General features: G+C 37.6%; 1 protein-coding gene across 1 annotated transcript in view; it reads right to left on the bottom strand.

Annotated features, from left to right (window-relative positions):
* LOC115040707 (CUB and sushi domain-containing protein 1-like) overlaps positions 1–19,009 on the bottom strand; it is a 299,299-nt gene that overhangs the window by 91,198 nt on the left and 189,092 nt on the right. Inside the window, exons 18-24 of the mRNA XM_029497673.1 lie at positions 18,470–18,657; positions 18,098–18,286; positions 13,996–14,112; positions 13,605–13,820; positions 12,416–12,604; positions 10,177–10,346; positions 456–612 (exon numbers count right to left, since the gene is read on the bottom strand). Of these exons, the coding sequence (XP_029353533.1) occupies positions 456–612; positions 10,177–10,346; positions 12,416–12,604; positions 13,605–13,820; positions 13,996–14,112; positions 18,098–18,286; positions 18,470–18,657 (1,226 nt within the window). The remainder of the gene's footprint in view (positions 1–455; positions 613–10,176; positions 10,347–12,415; positions 12,605–13,604; positions 13,821–13,995; positions 14,113–18,097; positions 18,287–18,469; positions 18,658–19,009) is intronic.

Here is a 19,009-nt window from a genome sequence, read left to right as displayed (position 1 = left end):
TCTATATTTCTATATGTAAAGTGGCTTGATGTAACTTTGTTATGATTTGGAGCGATATAAATAAATCTGATTTGATTTGATTAGATTTTCATTCATCTGGTTATTTCAGTGCTCAGCCCAGTAAACGACTGTTGACCTTCAGGCCCCACCACTATCTGTTTGTCACTGTTGGGCACCTCTCAGCTATCATTACTTAATGAAGTAGCTTGGGAATTTTTGAAGAGAGGGAGACTTGTCTTTAGAGTATTGCACTACGCAATACTCGAGGCAAACCGGGCATGCATACATGAGGAATGAGGACAATCACTACCACTCTCTACTTTTCAATTAAAAACATCTCCTCACAAGGACCTTCATGATGCACTACTCCAATATTTGTAAATTACTAATTAAATGCATGTAAAGAAGAGTGTGTGTGTGTGTGTGTGTGTGTGCGTGTGTATTTTTTAACTCACTTGTGTATGTGAGGCGAAAGCCCTGAGTGGTTCCAGAGGCATTGCTGTTGAATTCCAGCCACAAGTGATTGGACGTACTATTGATGATATGACCCATCATTGCATCACGTGTGAAGTTGCCAAGGAGACGGGATGAAGTGTTCTCTCCATCATACACCTGTCAATCATTACATGGAAACAGGACCACAAAACATGAATGTTAAAAAAAAGTTTGCGTGAGCACAAATGGCACAAATGACAACATCACAGAATTGGTACACAGTACACAGTTCAACCTGAAAAACATTATTTGTAATACATAACGTGCAGGGTGCTGCTACATTACCTGTTATATGAGTCAGCATAATACCAAACAATACAAGTGATGCAGAAAGAAAAACTCACTCAGCCTTTTGGTCAGCTTTTTGTCAGTGCAGATTTTGAGAAGCACCACAAAGATAGAACGTCAAACAACACTGCTAGAGTAAAAACTAAGCTGCCTTTAGGCTCTATAACAGTCAGCAGAACTAATGAAGGCTCTTTTTTTGTCTTAAAGCATCAAGTTTTTTTATGCAATTATTCAAGAAAGAAAAGTTGGAGGCTTTGAAAGTGGATAAACAAACTGTTTATTCCACGACATGTTGTTTGACACAGTTAAATGTGGTGGTGAACAGACTTGTTTGCAGAAGTTAAATCCTTTCCTAGCACCTGTGGGGAGTAGCAGGTTTGAGTATCACTCTAATTTGTGCATTGGCAAAGGGGATATTGCAGCCCGCCATGAAAAATAAAAAGTATCTTATTCTCGGCTGAGGACGTCTCCAGCTGTGATAAATGTTCAACATTTTTATTTATATTTTGAACATTTATGTTGCAACAGAATGGTCAACTGAGGAAATCACTGATGAGTAATGCTGTGCATTTCCATGAAACTATCAGGAAGGACTATGAACCACAGTGCGTGTGTGTTCGTGATCATAAAGAAACATTTTTCAAGATAGCAAGTCAATGCATCTACTTAAGAAGCTGCGTATTAGAGGAACTGAAAATAGTAGAAGAGCAAAAAGAGGAGGCCAGGTTTATATGTAGCTTTAAATCATAAATACATTTTCAAAGTCCAAGAACAGCACAGGACAAGTTTATAAATGCAGAACTCATTTCCTTTGTTGATCAGTGTATTTTTCTTCCATCCATTAATAATTATTATTACATTTATGATGATAATACAGTTTTTGGCTGGCTCAAGCTTACTTTTTGAGCCAGCAATTTTGCTTCTCATTATTAACCTGTTGCTGGCAGGACAAACATGAGACACAACATCCAACAATTATTTTATTTATTTATTTATTTTTTTAAATGAGAGCTATAAAGCAAAGAGACATAGAAGGCAGAGAAGGCTCCTAAAAAGATCTTTGCCACTTGGAAACAAATGACAACGTGTAAATGACAGAAATGAAGATATAGATAGATAGATAGATAAAACAGATATGTGTATTTATTTTAGTGTTTTTATTTGTAAAATCATACAAGAAGAGAAGCATGGTGGTTGTACAGCAAAGTTTATGAGTAAAGTTTTAAATTTCAAGGGAAATTTATCCAGATGCCAAATATTTGATATTCTGTCTGTATTGTTTTGGAGTTAATTTTCTGTTGTCCAGTCATGAATGCAGCTTTAATGTGACTAGGAGAGATGTAGTAGTTTGGGGAGTGCAGTCAACCTTTGACAGCAGCTTGAAGCGGAGAGAATTAGGACTTCGAAGTACCTCATAATACTACCTCACCACTGGGATATCAATGTGAACTGCTCCTGCTTATATTTGCCAGCTGGGGACATTTCCACAGATTGGTGGTGACGGGTCTGCAGGTGGCAGACATGCCAAAGAAAAAGGGCTAAGGCGATGTACTGCTCTTCTTCTACATGTATTACTGGTTAGACAGAGTTGAGACACCTCTACATGAGGCTAAATACAGCACGATGGTGTACTGAGTGTGTAGTTAAGACTGCAAACACACATTTAAAGAGGATGAAGAAATACGGTGAAGGAGAAAGTGAAGAGAATGTGTAAAAAGCTTTAAATTCAGACCAATATTGCATCATCTGTAACATCATTCCCCCTAAGCTAAATTTTTCTTCCTCTCGACATCATTCTTGTTCTGTCAATATCTCCCTATTTGCATCACACTATCTCGATTTTTTCTGTTTATCTCACACTGTCTCTCTATCCTCCTCTCTTGCTCTCTCTGTTTCAGGAAAACTCAATATGGTTAATGAAAAGCCCTGCAGCTCATAAATCAACATGTCACCATCTTCCACCCCTCTGTCACTCCGTCACTTCCTTAACACCTCCACTTTCATAACAATATTCCACACAGCCCCTATTAGTTACTTTCACACTGTCTACTTTTTAGTGAGGGCTGCTGTATCTGAGTAGATTTGATCAAACACTCTATTTGAAGACACTTCTAGAGGAAATTAATTCGGGTTGCACGTTCTAGCAAAATCTGTTGTAATGAGGTGGTTCATATGTTACTGGAGATTTTAGCTCAAAGCTTGCTGGAGTTGTGAGGTGAATGGTTTGTATTCGTATTCTTCGTCCGCAGCAACAGACATTACTTCCATAATTGCTAGCCCGGGGAGAGGCACTGTAATTGCAAGCCAGAGTTGTACTTTGGGGCTTTTCTTCCAGTTCATAGCTTGTAGTTTGACAGATATTTTGTACATTGCTAGTCATTGCCCTTAGTAAATTATCAACTGTATACCATAATATAAGATGATCATAGGACAAATCATTTGACCACATCATGCCCCTGCTGTCTAATAGAAAATTGAAAATTATTTATTATACTAGAAGCATAATAGCAATCTCATCGGGGCATTTGTAGGGCATTATCTTTAGATCTCTAGGTAAAAAGGGAGGAAAATGTTGAGGGGCACATGAAAGCAACAAAGTTTGGACTTAAAGTTGAACAAGAAAAAGTTATAAATTATAAAACTGAAATTAATAAAAGCCATTTTCAAAAATAATGAATAATGAAAAATGTGACATACAATTTGTGAACCAATAATTAGATTTCTTTCATCGAAGCCCATTTAAATGAATTTCAAAATTTTGTTATTGCTACATAGCCAACTTTAACATTACCAGCTGTTTACTTATCTATCTAGAAGAAATGTTGCAATTTCAGCAATTTCATTCCGTTGCTGGTCAAGAGAAAATATTAAAAGTTACAAATGGCTCCATTAATCATTCCAGTTGTCTGTGCAGCACAGGAAACAACCAGTAATACATACTGCAGTTAATAATTGTCATGCCAAACTAAAATAGTCTGTTGTCTGTTGAATCACTGATAGATGTATCATACTGTATTTACATCCCCGTGCCAAACATCATCTTCCTCACTCCATACCACATACATATTTTTTACCATTAGATATTTGGATCCAAATAACTAAACTGAAGCCAACAATCTAATAATTTTGCCGTAAATCAGTGTTAAGTGTCACTCTTGCAATCATTCTTCAGGGCACAGTTGGTTTTTAATTCTTATGTTTGAATCTAATTTATCCCCATCTTTTTGATTTTTGACTTCTAACTGTATTCTGTTCCTCTGCTCTTGTTATTTTCTGATACAAAATCAGTTTATTACAGTATCTATGATGTTAAATGCCTTCATGAAGATCAAAGTTGGGATTTCAAAAAGAGCAAATGGTTTTGATTGCTTGTCAGTCTTGATGGGTGCTTCCTCAAACGTGAGTAATAGTTCAGCATGACAGCGTGCCGATTTTACTATCTTTTATAATTATTCCACTAGAAACACATCCTTCTTTTACAACGATGTTGATTTCTGTAAAAATCAGGAAGAAACCTGCTAACGCAGTGTAACCACAGACAGGCTCACTCAATGCTCTAGGCCTAATACTTATAATACACTCTAACCACCTTCTGGCTTAGCCATGCCCTCAGGCTTAATACCACTAAGAGCCATTGTGAATAGAAGCAGTTTTAGACAATGTGTTTAGGACAACATCAAGACTATAAAATAGCTCATACGTTTGCTCCTTACTGACTCTGAAGTGGACACACCTACTCAAGAGAAGATCAATTATCAGCCTTGCGAACATCAGTGATTCTCTTTATAGTTCTGATGTAAAAAGTATATATTGCCAATTATCTAGTAGTAAACATTTCAAAAAAAAATTTGAAATATACTTAAGTTATTTTAATATTTGGAATTTTAAATTGATCATTTGCAGAAATTCAAATTTCCACGTGTGGGGAAAAGATTCACGTCTTTGGACTTCCGGTTTGGTGAACAATGGAGAAGGCAGCAAATCGGAAGAGCTCTGTCATCATTTGACATCAGCTCGATATTTTGCACTATTATTTACTCATTTGGAGTGTGGTAAAACCACTTTGAAGGACTTTCTCTTAAGTTGGCACTTTCAGCACTCAAATCATCATGGGCAAAAAAAAAGTAAAAAAGCTGAAAAAAAGGTGGATGACGTCAAAAACAGATCCAGGGGGAAAACCAGAGGGAACCAAGGGCAACAAACCAACTTCCTTCACTGAATCCCTCCTAGGAGGAGTCCTCGGCCCCAACGCACTCCCTCGCCCTCCAACCGTAGATAGAGCGCACAGGCTGACAATGCAGAGAAGGCAGGACGGTGTATCCCGACCCTTCATAGCCTGTATCCACCACTTTCAGGTGAAGCAACAAATCATGCAGCTTGTTCGAGAGCAAGGCTCTCTGGCCTACAGAGGCACAGAGATTCACATTTATGCAGATTACAGCACCGAGGTGTCAAGGAAGAAAGCCGCCTTCACCCCGATCAAGGCCGAGCTGAGGAGAGCGGGATACCAATTCAGCCTACGCTTCCCTGCAAAGCTCTGTGTAATCGCAGACGGGTCTAGGCACAAGTTCAACACCCAGGCTGAAGCCGCCGCATTTCTGAAAGACAACCAATCCACAATAATAAAGGAAAGCACTGGGGATATTATTCTCTTCTACCCCAAACCTGTTGGGGCGTTTGGTGAGTGAACTAATTTATGGATTTAAGATTTCCAGCACCTGAAGACTGATCAGTCATCAGTAATAAAAAAGCCGTGGCTTCTTTGTTTATTTTTTTTTCTTTCCACCCTTTATCTAACCCACATCTAAACGAACAACACCTGGCAAGTACAGACTTATGTCATGCACTTTGGACACTATGCATACATGGCGGAGTGTGAAATATTTAATTTACCCATTGTTCTCTGTGATGAAGTTGGTCAGGGGGTTGTTTCTGCCTAGTGTCTTGGCCACTCCGTTAACGGCCCAGTGTTATGCTGAATGCCAGCTGGCTTATCCGCTAAACCAGTGTCACTTTACATTTCCCCGATCAACTCCCGATCACAACATCATTATTAGTATTATCTTTATTTATTTATCTTTCTGGTTGTTTGTTTCTTTTTTCTTTCCTTTCTTTTACAAGGACACGTTACTAATGTAAACGTTCACCAGAGGAATGAAGGGAAACGGGCTGTTCTGCAGAACTCAGTGTACACTATCCTTTTTCCATAACAATTGCAATCTTTATTTTTAATTTTTTATATATGTGGTGAAACTTACAGCCCCTGCTTCCCTGTGATTTTCAATTACAATCAACCAAGGAATTAAACTGAAGGTTTTAAGAGACAGACTCACTAATTTAATGTGAACCATTACCTTAGTTCTCCGCTTTAAACAAACAAGGTTAATATCCCTTGTTTGTTTACCGGGATTAATTTAGAAAATACTACCCAAGGATTTAAACACACTTTATAAAATTATTCCAAAGTTGCTGGTTATTTACAATTTTTCTTTCTAGACTAACAATACTGCTTTTCATAGCACTACCACTTAGTTATTTGGGCACCGACTGAGAAACAGTCTTTTTGAATGATTTTGCTTGGAAAATAGTGGTCCACCAGACTAAAACCCTTTTTCTTTTCACAAAGACAGAGCTTGAAGTGCAGAATAAAACAAAACACAAAGTGAGTAAAGGCACTAGCCGAAAGATAGGGACTATAGGCTTATACACACGTAATTGGAATAGTTTTTCCTTTTTTTTTTTCTTTTTTCCCTTCTTTTTTCTTTCCCCTTCCCAGCTTCCCCCCTTCCACCATTCTCTCCTGCTGCCACATATCCCTCAGACAATACATTACCTTGCCACCAGTCCATTTTGTGACTCCATCTACTATTCCCTCAAAATATCATCAAAACCCCATCCAAGATCTATATAAAGACCGGTTAAGACTACAAACTGAATTCGACCTGTTAACCACTGATGAGGCAACACGTGTTATTATGAAGGCTAGGTATAACACCGATGAGTTTGGACACAAACTGATATAGACTACTCGCTGTGCAAGCTCGTCAGGCAGCTGCCTCTCAAATTACAAAGATTCAGTCACATACAGGTGAGAAGCTGACATAAATAAAACTTTCTTGCGATTCTAGTCCAAACTTTCCATGTCGGAATGCTGTAATGAACCCAATCTCCCCCATAATTTCTTTGAAAATTTGACTCTCCCTGCTGTGTCTAAAGACCAAAATACCAAATTGTGCGCGGACATCTCAATTTCCGAAATTTTCATGGCTATAAAATCTGTGCAAAATAACAAATGCCCTGGCCCTGATGGGTTTACATGTGAATTTTCTAAAAAGTTTGCCCTGCAATTCGCACCAACTCTCCAAACAATGTTTAAGGAAGTACTCTCACTCGGGACTCTCCCTATGATGCTGAGCCAAGCCTCAATCTCTCTACGGACGAAAAAAGATAAAGATCAGCTCCTATGTTCATCATAACAACCTATTTCTTTGCTAAATGTGGACTAAGGTCTTAGATAAGGTCTTAGATAACACCTAGAGAGTGTAATTTCTGATATTGTTTCACCTAATCAAACAGGATTTATCCATGGCTGACACTCTTACTCGAATTTGAGAAAGCTATTTAACGTGATCCACTCGACTCGGTCAAAGAAGGTTAAAGAAGAGTTCATCACCTGGGTCAAATTGCTTTATTCCTCTCCCCTGGCAATGGTAATTTCTAAAAACACCCAATCTGCTTATTTTTCTCTTGGAAGGGGGGCAAGACAGGGGTGTCCTCTGTCCCCCCTCCTGTTTGCCATACCACTGCTCTGCGAAGATTTTAAAGGTATACAGCAGGACGACCTAGAGTTTAAAGTCTCTTTATATGAGGATGACTTACATCTATACATCTATACATCTCTGACCCAGCCTCATTTAGGAACTCGGGAATTTAAGTCACCCGCACACCCACCTACTGCCTTTGCTCTCCTTAACAACTGTAAACAGAACATGAATATGTAGGCCTACCGTTATCAGTAGCTGGATGTGTTTATCTTATCAAAATGATAGTATTACCTAAATGTCTATATCCCTTCTAAAATATTCCAATTTTGATTAAAATATCTTTCTTTAAAACACTTATTTCTTTATTTCTTTATTTAAAAAATTATTTCTTTCAAATGGGGGAATTTTAGACTGCACCCTTGAATTGAAACTGACAATAGAGGACTGATAGCCCAGATCTATGACCTCATTCAGAAAATTGTCCCACACTCCACTGAAAACTTAAGAAAGGCCTGGGTTTCTGACCTTGGAACCATTTTCTGAGATGATCAGTGGAATGCCATCTTAGATCTGATACATACATCATCTATGTCTGCTAAACATGGCCTAATCCAACTGAAAGTCTATACTAAGGCTAGGCTGGCAAAGATTTATCCGAACGTTGACCCATTATGCCCCCGATGTAGAGGACAACCTTCAGATTTGATTCACATGTTCTGGCGATGTCCGAGCCTTTCTACTTTTTGTACAAGTATTTTTAAAGCTTTTAGTGAGATGTTTGGAACCAAAATAGATCCTGACCCAATCTGTGCCCTCTTTGGTGTATACCTTACAACCTAAGGTATGTCAAACTGTCCTACCGACTAAAACTTATGTCATAACTTTCACTACACTCCTTGCAAGATGCTTGATCCTTTTCAAATGGAAGCAATACTATACCGCCATCCTTTTCTCACTGGGTCAAAGATGTCATGAATTTCTTGAGATGTCATGGTCCCGTTTTTCAGGGACCTTTGGAAAACAAAAAAACTAAAGAAACCATGCAAATATCACTGATCACAACTGGTCACTAATGACAATTTTAATGCTGAGTGTGAAATGAGATACTTAAAGTAGCTTAAATGATATGCAGTCCCAAAGACCAGCTTTGGGTCCACTATCTTGTATTGGTTCTTTTGTGTATCGCTATCAAAGATGTTCACAAAAGGCCTTAATTCTGTGTGCAATCTCAACACAGGCATCCCTAACTGACAGAATCTATTCAACTGATACAAATCTTTGCTACAAACATACAAACTGATAAATGTTATGGGTTAAAAGGGTTTACTACAAAATTTTGAATTATTTGTGTACATATTCATTACTTTATATTCAAATAATCTTTTTGTGTATGATTTGGATCTATTTGTGGCTTCGGTCTCGATATTTGCGTAAAAAAAGTAAACAGCGAGGAAAAGATTAACCTTCAACTCCAACAATGATTTACAGTGGCATGTTCCTTTAGGTTAAAACAGCAAGACTTCATGCTTTTGTATTTGTTTCTGGACTGTTCGTTCTGCTGTGGATGGCTAATATATTGGGAGCCCCATCAGTGCTAATAGAGAACATGGGTTATAAACCCCTGCAGGGATGTTATTGCTCCTTACAGCAATGTTTAACACATCTAACATCTCGGGCAAAGCTTGGTAATACAATTTAACTACACACTGAGTAAACCAAGGATTTAAAGCCCTTCCTGTCATTTGTGTTTTTACTCCTTGGCTTGTTCCTGTACACCTCATTTAATTAGGGACTACACATTTCCTGACATCTTAATTGGAGCAGGTGTGCATAGCTGGAACAAAAGCTTCCAAAACAAGCTTTGAGCGTTTTGTTAAAGAGCTTTCGGCTCAGGGGTGCAACATAAAAATGACTACTCAGTATAGACATAAAATATATTGAGGAGAAATTCCTATTCAAGGTAGTTTGTGTTAAATAAAAGTGAAAAAGTAATTAAACTGTGGTTAACACAGCTAAATCCAGGGAATTAATATAATTTAGATTAAAAGCCATTATCAACAAGGCCTCCAACCTGAACAACCATACAGCTCATTTTAGTTGACATGGTTGCAATAATAAACTCATGAACTACACAGACAAAGTTTTTATGGTTACCGGTAATTGGTTGGTTAGATTTTGGAAAAATGTCATGATCTGTGTTAATGATTGCTTTGATGATAATATAAGCTTCTACTATCACACAACACTGCCCTTCGGTGTCATATTCCTATGATGTGCTGCACTAACGACCTGTGGGTTGTTTTATTCCCAGAGGAAGTCTTATCATTTCATGCTGCAGTGCCTGATTAAGCAATAACTCAAATATGTTGTACATGGCAATGTTTACAAAAGTGTTAAAGTAAAAGTGTACATATTTATAGTTCAAGAGTGTGGCCATCACATCGAGCACATCAATCCAAACACACTGTCAATCCGTTCAAGCCTATCTGTGCTCAAATATGTTCAACTTTGAATGCAGACAATTATTTGATGTGTGTGTGTGTAATTAATTTAAGGATTCACTGATTGTATTTGCATGAGTGTATGGATGTATACGTGTGTGCGTGTGTGTGTGCATGTGCATACTTGCCTTGAGATAGTCTCCATCTTGCAGTGAAAAGCTCTCAGCCTTCAGCCTGATTCCTTTGGCCTTTTCAGTTGTGATGCGGTAAATGCACTCGTGGTTATTATCATAGTTGGAGGGAAAGTTTGGAGAGAGAATAACACCTTCTGGTCCTAGTGAGGAAGCTCCACACTCAGCTATGACAAGAGAGTAACAAGGACAGAGACACTGTGAATCAAAATAAGTGAACTTATACCATTATTGTCTTAGCAGTCAGAATATCTGAGTTGGCTAGCTATGAAGAAATAAGAGTAATTCGGCATGGCAAAGATATATTAGACAAACGTCTATGTCTTTTACAATCACTAAACTTATTGAACTTAGCAGTCATGATAAGAATGATGACGATAAATCATGCATTATTAAGCAGTGTAAAAGTACGGTAACATTAAGCCTGATAAACAGCACAACACATACCAGTTAAATCAACTAAGCACTGCATAAAAGCAGGTTTTGGTTTTGTAATAGTTTTTGTCTTATGTAAAGGAGGACAGGAGAAAAGTAGCATGCTGAGCAGGCTTTTAACTCCCACTGAGGAGGACCACCACTGCTTGGAAGGGATGAAGACGAAATGGAAGTAATGAGATAGACAAAAGAGAAGGCGGAGTGGAACATTATGGAACTCATTGATAAAAACAAACAACAAACACAAAAAAAAAAGACAATTTTATCAAATCTGCACAAATCTGAAACCTCAAACTACATTTTTGTAAATGTTCTGTAATTTTCAAAGATTGTGTAAGGAGATAAAGAGCATAAATTCAAGGATGCCACCAGCAATTTGTCAGAAACTCTTTAGTAAAGACAACAAAGTTAAGTGGGAAAGGATGTTGAAGGAAAGAGAAGAAAGGGATGAAGGGGGGAGCTGGGAAAGAAGAGAACACCATAGATGAAGCCAGACAGCAGCCCTATGAAAATATGCAGATAGAAATTTGAAAAGGGAAAAGGGGAGTAGCAAAAAAACTAAGTATCAACACTTTTCATGAAACAGCTAATGCCCTAATTATCTACCCAAGGACAGTCCAAACAAAGAGGGATAGAGAGGGAGCTAAAGAAAGGAATATTTAGAACGTAAAAGAGGGAGAGAGATAAACCAAGTGCATGTTGCCAGCTACTGTTGCTCAGCTTCCTCTTAATTAGGCCTGATTTCTTGACAGATAATATTATTATATCAGTATCAGTCCACATTTTAGGGCCTTGATAATTACCAGCAGTGAAAAGTCAGATTCTCATAAATTACTGATAGTCTAATGGCAGCTTGCCAAAAGTCAAATCAAGGCATCACTCAAGAAGTCATATAATAGTAAATTCCCATGCACCATGAATAAAATTATGGTCAAATGCTCGAACCTTTGAGCTTTTTCATATGTTGAAGAATTCACAAATAGTCATATATGATAAACCACACACTACGTTTGACATATAGCAGCTTTGGCAGTGGAAAGAAAGAGAGAGAAGCTTGTACAATTACCTGTATTTATAAATTAACCTTGAATTAAAGTCTGAACTTGTCACCATAGAGGGCAGAGCCAACTCCCAAGTTTTTCAAGAAATCAGGATATCTGTCTGTCAGCTGAAGCTTGAGTGATGCAGCAGGACAATGACTGAACATCATAAGAAACCCACTTTAGAATGGCTTTGAAAAATAAAAGAAAGTATCTTTTCGAGTGGCCCTGTCAGATCTTGAATCAATTAAGACTCAGGACTGACCTCAGGAGTGCTGTATGCACCAGGTGTTAAAAGAATATAGCTGAGCTGAAGCACTTCTGTAAAGAGGAATCCCCTCTGAACATTGTGCAGACTTGGTCCTCAGCTACCACAATCGCTTGACTGACATTACTACCACCAAAGGATGTTGGACCATTTATGAAGTCCAAGGGCTCACTTACATCAGCTAAAGCACATTGAGTTTAACTATGTTCTTGATTTAGTTTAACTGATCATATATTTTTCCATCCAAGTCATTCCATAGTTTTCTTGCAACTAATGTTGTACTAATGTAATGTTTTGTAAAAAAAAAAAAAAATAGCAATGGTCCACAACAAAATTTCAATTAGTATACAATATAAACATCTACATTATGTCCGTATAAAGTAAATAAATAAACAAACAGAAAAAATAAGATTGCTCTCGTTTCACCCTAACCCTTTATTTGATGTTTTGTGTCAAGTGATAGATCTTAGTCAGTCTGTGTTAGAGGTCTTACCTATACATCGTGGTAGCGTGTTGCTCCAGACTCGTCTGCCTCCTCCCAGACAAATGATCTTGCTGTCTCCCTCAAGTCGGTAGCCATGGAAACAAGAGAAGGCCAGCGAGTCACCAACTCGAAATCTGAATCCCATCCTCCTGCTGAATGCTGGCACGCCAGGATCCTCACATGGCTCTAAGTCATACTCTACATCACAAAATAATAATAAAAGTTGTTTAAAATGATAAGGAACTGAATCAAAGTCATTCAGATCCTAAAACTCCTGGTGTCGGACATGAGTGATTACAATATTGCCCTACAAAACTATGAATTTCAAAGATTTGCAAAAAATTTACAGTTGACTACATTTTTCATGAGAAACCAAGAAAAGGAAAGTCTAGTTTCAGCTAGCTGTTTATACGGCCTTAAAAGAAAAAACAAATTGACAATTTTTTTTCTTTTTTTTCTGGACTTTTTTTTTTTTACTTTTTCTGTCAAAATATTTTTTTCTCTTGCAATATTGCTAATGCTAATATATATGAAGTATAATATATGAAACATAAATCAACCTTTGCATTGAGTGTCAGATTTGTTTTTTATGAATGAAGGTTGCATTAATGAGCCAGATATAGTTTAGCAACCAGAATAGAATGAAGATGTGAAAATAGATAACCTAAGAAAAAAGCAGCATAAAGGCCAGATTTGTGCTATGTAGGAAGTATTTTTACAGGAAAAAAATGCTTCAATGATGAAGACTAGCTGAATGGTTAGGGGAATGCTTGTTGGGTTAATAGCTCCTCCTGCATTAGAGAAGAGCAGAGCTGTTTCCCTAAGCTATTTTATGGGACTCTCCTGGACTGTCTTCTCCACTCCATGGCAGACAGTCTGAAATGTGGCTATGAATAAAGTATCATTATGTTCTTTTTAGATTATATGCAAGGTCTGTGACCATGACTTTGTTAACCTATAAGATATATAATTAGATTTAACAGCTTACACATCTATTATAATTTGGTGAAGAGGCTTCCATCTCAATTTTTCTCAACTTCTTAGTTATCGATTACTGCTTTTGTGAGTTTCCACCTTGGTATAATAATAATAATAATAACAACACAAAGTTCAGTCTATCCTACAAACAGTTAAATGCATCTTGTGTTGCTGACACCCATGTTAACTTCAAGTAAAATTTCTGTGCTAGTGCTCTTACCTGAAAAAGTAATATTGAAGCCTTCATAACTCATGGAAAAATCTGATATAAATCGAAGCTGTGCACTGAAGTTCCCATAGAGTCCTGCTTTAATACTCGGGGGAAGCACTGAGCCAGTGAGACGAGATACTGGCATCTGGAAATTCCCATCCTCAGTGATGGACAGATAGTCATGGTTTTCCTCCAGATGGAAAGTGTGGAAGATAAGATGGACACCTGGAAATCCATGGATGAATGGATGGAAGAGACAGATACATGGAAGGATGGGTGGACAGATAAAAGATGGACAGATGCACAGTTAGGGTACACCAGTTTATTGCTAAATCAATAATGAAATCTTACAAACAAATGAATTGGCGCTTGCATTATGTCTGTGAATGTGTGTCCTTACCTTTCCCATGAGACACTTCTATAGTCCAAGTGCAGTTGAGAGAGTTCGGGTAGAAATCCGGAAACCCAGGAGACAGAATCGTTCCTGTTTTGCCATAAACGTAGCCTCCGCAAAGAGCTGCACAAACAAATGAGGGTGTAGGCAAAATTTTACCACTATGAAATTCTTTTGGTTTAAAGCAAAGACCTAAAAATTCTGAAAGAAATGTCCTCGCTGTTAAAAGGTCTTAATTAGAGATTTCTTTGCTCTACATTGTCAGTAAATGGACTAGAAATCATGCTGCAATCTAATGTAACTTTGCGAACATGGCATTCATATTTTAAAGTAAAGATTGTTACATAATAATTAAATATCACACTGTTCTTAAAAGCATTCAACACATGATCAATTCCTAATGATGCCTTTATTTCAGTCTTTATACATTGACCCCCAAGACTTTCCAGATGTCTTATATTTTTATGTCCTGAGATGACAACTATGACAATGATCTAGATGTGGTGAAGTTTCAGTTAATCAAACTCGTGATGACTGTATCTTATTGAAAACATACTGTAAATAGTAGAGTATAAAATTTGCATAACACTTCACAGAAAGACAAAGGGTGAAGGGTGAGAATGCAGTTTATGCAGAAAAAAGGCAGAGGACTGAAAAATGTGACAGAAAAAGAGTGATATCAGAGAATGAAAGGCTTGGAGTAATATCACTGAACTCTAGCTTCTATTCTATTGTCTATTTATGTACAGCACTTTGTTTCAGCTGTGGTTGTTTTAAAGGTTGCTTTACATAAAGTTGAGTTGAGTTGAGTTCTACTGTATCTAGCTAAAATCCATCATGGAAAGTGTTATAGTTAGGTAGTGGAGAATAAAGGAAGCACATTAAAGACTGATAACCAAGATAATATATTGAGTCTCTGTTGCTCTCTTACTGGGCTTCTATCTCCTTAATTTCAAATATAATTAATTTAAAGTGCCTTAAGGTATTTAGAAATGAAGATAAATTGAGTGTTGTTTCTTAGTTACAAAACAAACTAAATCAGAGGCATTAATGGCCCTCCTGTCTGATTGCTGAAGTCTGATTTCTATATACAGAGAAATATGTGCACAAATGTCTAACAAAACTCCTAAAATAAACACTGTGATGATTCATTCGGTGAACGGTTTGTAAAGTTACTATTTATTATTTGGCTTTTATGAGGACAGATGTTGCAGCTTCTTTTGTTTGTTCGCACTGCAGCTACCACAGGCTGCCTATTAGTGACTTTAAGAGAATATCATGGAAAATCAAAGTGTGGCAGTTTTCACTGATGAGGGCAGATGTGTGAGTCTGAATGCTAATAGAAATACTGATAAAGAAAGATATGTGTTTCTCAAGGAGTGAAGAGTTGAATAGATAAATATATTATACCTGATATCAGCAACATTCACCCTCCTTCTTAGTCTCTATCTTTAATTATCTTAGTCTTAAAGGATGTCATGGCGTTTTTTGATTTTTTTTTTTACTAAAACACTTCAGCCACTTCTAAGAAGTTGTACTTCTTAAACTACAAATTTTTGCCCCTCAGTATTTTCCCTGACACATAAAAGAGAAGCCTGTGGTTTGTATTATATTTTTAGAAATTTTGGCTGACCTGCAGGAATTCAATTACTGGTTTGGGTCTAACAGACCATGTGACATTACTGAGATGAATGGTCTTTGCATGATTTTATTTTTTCTTTTTGATACCATTTTGTAAAAATACATTTTGGGTTGGTCTGCACTGTGTGTGATAGTAGCGAAAGGTCAGATTTTTCCTTAAATGTCCTGTAAAGGATAATAATGTGTGCAAGCGTGTTTACAAATTGCTTTAAGTATATAGGAATTTTAAAGAATGATTTCCCCTCCACCTTTCTCTAAAATAATCTAATGTCCAAATGTTTTCATAGCAGATGTTAGACATTTGCACACAGTTTCAGAAAAACAATAATCGGAGCAAATTAATATGTGATTATGAAGTTAGTGATCAAAACATCAGTCATGTATTAAAACACTAGACACATTAATCTTGGTGTCTAAACTTTGACGCATGAAATTTTAGTGAAGACTTGCCTACTGTTCTGGAAAAGTACCATTTTGAAATACTCTGTCTTGTATTGTGACAACTGCCTGGTGAAATGACATGTTGGCTGAAAATTGAGAATGTCACAATAGATGCTTAAAACATGGCATGGGCTGAGAATGTGACGGTGCCTTTCCCAGTGTAGATATCCTGATTTTGGCTTTCAAATAGCAGTTCAAGTCTGATGCCATGTGCCATGTGTCTCCCATGATAGCTTGAGCTGCAGTAAATGCTGAAAGAGAGTCCCTGCAAGTGGCCACTGAGCATTTGTTTCAAGCATTTGTTTGACCTGTATATTTTACTGGGGCTGGAAGAGTGGGGATTTACAATTAACACCATGGCTCCCAGATTCATGAAGGGAAAAGGAAAGAGCATAGCACTAGAGACTGTGTGTTTTGTATATTTGTATTTATGAAAGATGATGTGGTCACAGCCACATAAAGTCCTTCTCTATAAATCATATCAGCATCATATAATTTAACTTTTGATAATGATTACCTGCTGCAATGACTCCATGTTGTTCAATAATTTTGCAAATACTAACTGATATTTTATGCAATATGTATGGCCAAGTTCTTTAAGAAATCACAGATTTGATTTATTGAAAATTTTCTATGCAATAAATCCACAGCTAGTGGCGGGAAGAGCTATTGTGCTGAATAACACTTTTTGTGAACTAACTAAAGAACCTTTTACCTTCACTTGCAGTATGTCTCATCTTTGTATTTGCATCTAACATAATCAAGTTTTAATAGTGGAACAGAGCTCAAAATAACATGTCTGTTGCTGTAATATCTTGAAGTATGAAATTCAATTTACTTATACTGAAAATATTTATATCCTATCATTTAGTGCTATTATATTGACCTTCTTTTACTAATACAAAAACATTTATATTCAACAGAGTCTTGAAAGTTTTGCTATATTCAACTGTGAATTTTCTTGAAACAGTGATGGGACAGTTACTCAGTGGTTTCACATCATTGCCTCATACCTAGGTATAGGCCAGATAACTATAGCCCAAGGTGATCATTCTGTGGCTTAGCTCTCCTGCAGATGCTTCTATGACATGTATTATATTAACTGGTGACTCAATATTGTCCATCGCTGTAATTGTGAATAGTTGTCTTTCTAGATGTTGTAGCCTTGTGATTAAGTGGACAACTGAACAATATGCAGCTGCACACAGATAATGGACAGATGGCTTTACTTCCTGCGGTACAGGACAGGCTCCAAATTAATACAACAATAACTGGATAATATTTCTTAGGTGTATTTCTTAGTAATGCCCAGTTGGCTCAGTTGTAGATATATATAAAAAAAAACAATATCAAGTGTAATCAAGTTGTTGAAACATCTGTGTACTAACTTTTTAGATGTATTTAATTTTAAGCCGCATGGTATGGGAGAGTAGTGGTTAGCGCTCTTGCCCCACAATGAGAAGGTCGTGAGTTCCGTTCCCGGCCTGGGTTCTTTCTGTGTGGAGTTTGCATGTCCTCTCTGTGTCTGTGTGGATTTCCTCCCCCCGTCCAAAGACATGCATCTAAGTTAACTGGTGATTCTAAATTGTCCAAAGGTGTGAGTGGTCGCTCGTGTGTTGGCCCTGTGATGGACTGGTGACCTGTCCGGGGTGTGCCCTTCCCCTTACCCGGAATAGTGGTTGGGATTGGCTCCAGCACCCCCGTGAAAGGGAAAAGTGATAGAAGATGGATGGATGGAAAGGGAAAGGGCTTCTTCCACTCAGAAGGAGGAACAAGATGGTATTGGCCTTCTATGAGAATTTCTACAGGACTTTTTTTCTCTTCTTTTTCTGTTTTCTTGAAATATGTGTTAATGACTTGAAAAAGAATTCACTCTGTTAGAAAACTTACACTATCATCCGTGAATGAGTTCCAGGCATTATCACATAACTGTGGCTCTAAAAATCTTTTTGGCTGATGATGCTGAAGGTTTTGGTTTACAAGCCTTCATTAAGAGGGCTGGTATGAACAAATGAAAGACTCTCACCGTCACAACTGGGAAGAGCATGACTCCACTGATGATTCCTCTCACAGACAATTTGCTCTTGATCACTCAGTGTGTATCCCGGGTCACAAGTAAATGAGACACGGGAGCCGATGGAAAAACTACTGCCATGGCGACGACCATTGACTGGAATACCAGGGTCAAGACAAGAGTCTGACTCCATTTTCACACCTGATAAACACATCGAACAAACACAATGCACAGTCAAATTCAAGGGGAACCTTAGTGTGGGCAATTGCACACTTTTAAGCTGGTTTGTACTTGGGGAACCCTGGAAAAAAAATCTGCTCTGTATGAGCATATGGAGAAATTTCATAGTCAATGTTGACGTTTATATCAGGAAATCAGCCTTACTTTCATATCTGATGCTAAAACCTGCTGCAGAGCGGCTGTTGTCTGTGGTGAACAACAGGAACAGGAAATTGGATGTGGAAATCAGGAAATGAGGTGCTTGGGTCCCATGGTATTCACCGATGAGAGGAGAGGTGGCTGAAGGGCCATCCCTGATTTCTAATGTGTCATAGTTGACCTCAGTCTGAAACCTAAATGAACACACATGCGCACGCACACACACACACACACACAAATACAAAAGCAAATATGCTCAATAATCTGACCTATACACAGAATAATGTTTATGAGAGCAGCACATGTTTCTTAGCAGGAAAGACTATTAAAACAGTCAACACATCAAGGATTTAACAGCAGCAATCATTTTGGTCATTCTCCTGACTAGAAATACACTCAGCTAACAAAGATAACAAGTGTCGGAACCACATTCACCCTTCTTGTTGAAATAACTGGTGAGTTAAATAACCACACACCTATCACTCTTGACTAATCAGCTGAACATTTGATTTACTTGATATCTCTGTTACTCACTTTTATTATTGT

The sequence above is a fragment of the Echeneis naucrates genome, chromosome 3 (genome assembly GCF_900963305.1).
Source record: "Echeneis naucrates chromosome 3, fEcheNa1.1, whole genome shotgun sequence".
In the NCBI taxonomy this organism is placed as follows: domain Eukaryota; kingdom Metazoa; phylum Chordata; class Actinopteri; order Carangiformes; family Echeneidae; genus Echeneis; species Echeneis naucrates.
This window is presented reverse-complemented; position numbering and strand designations above follow the sequence as displayed.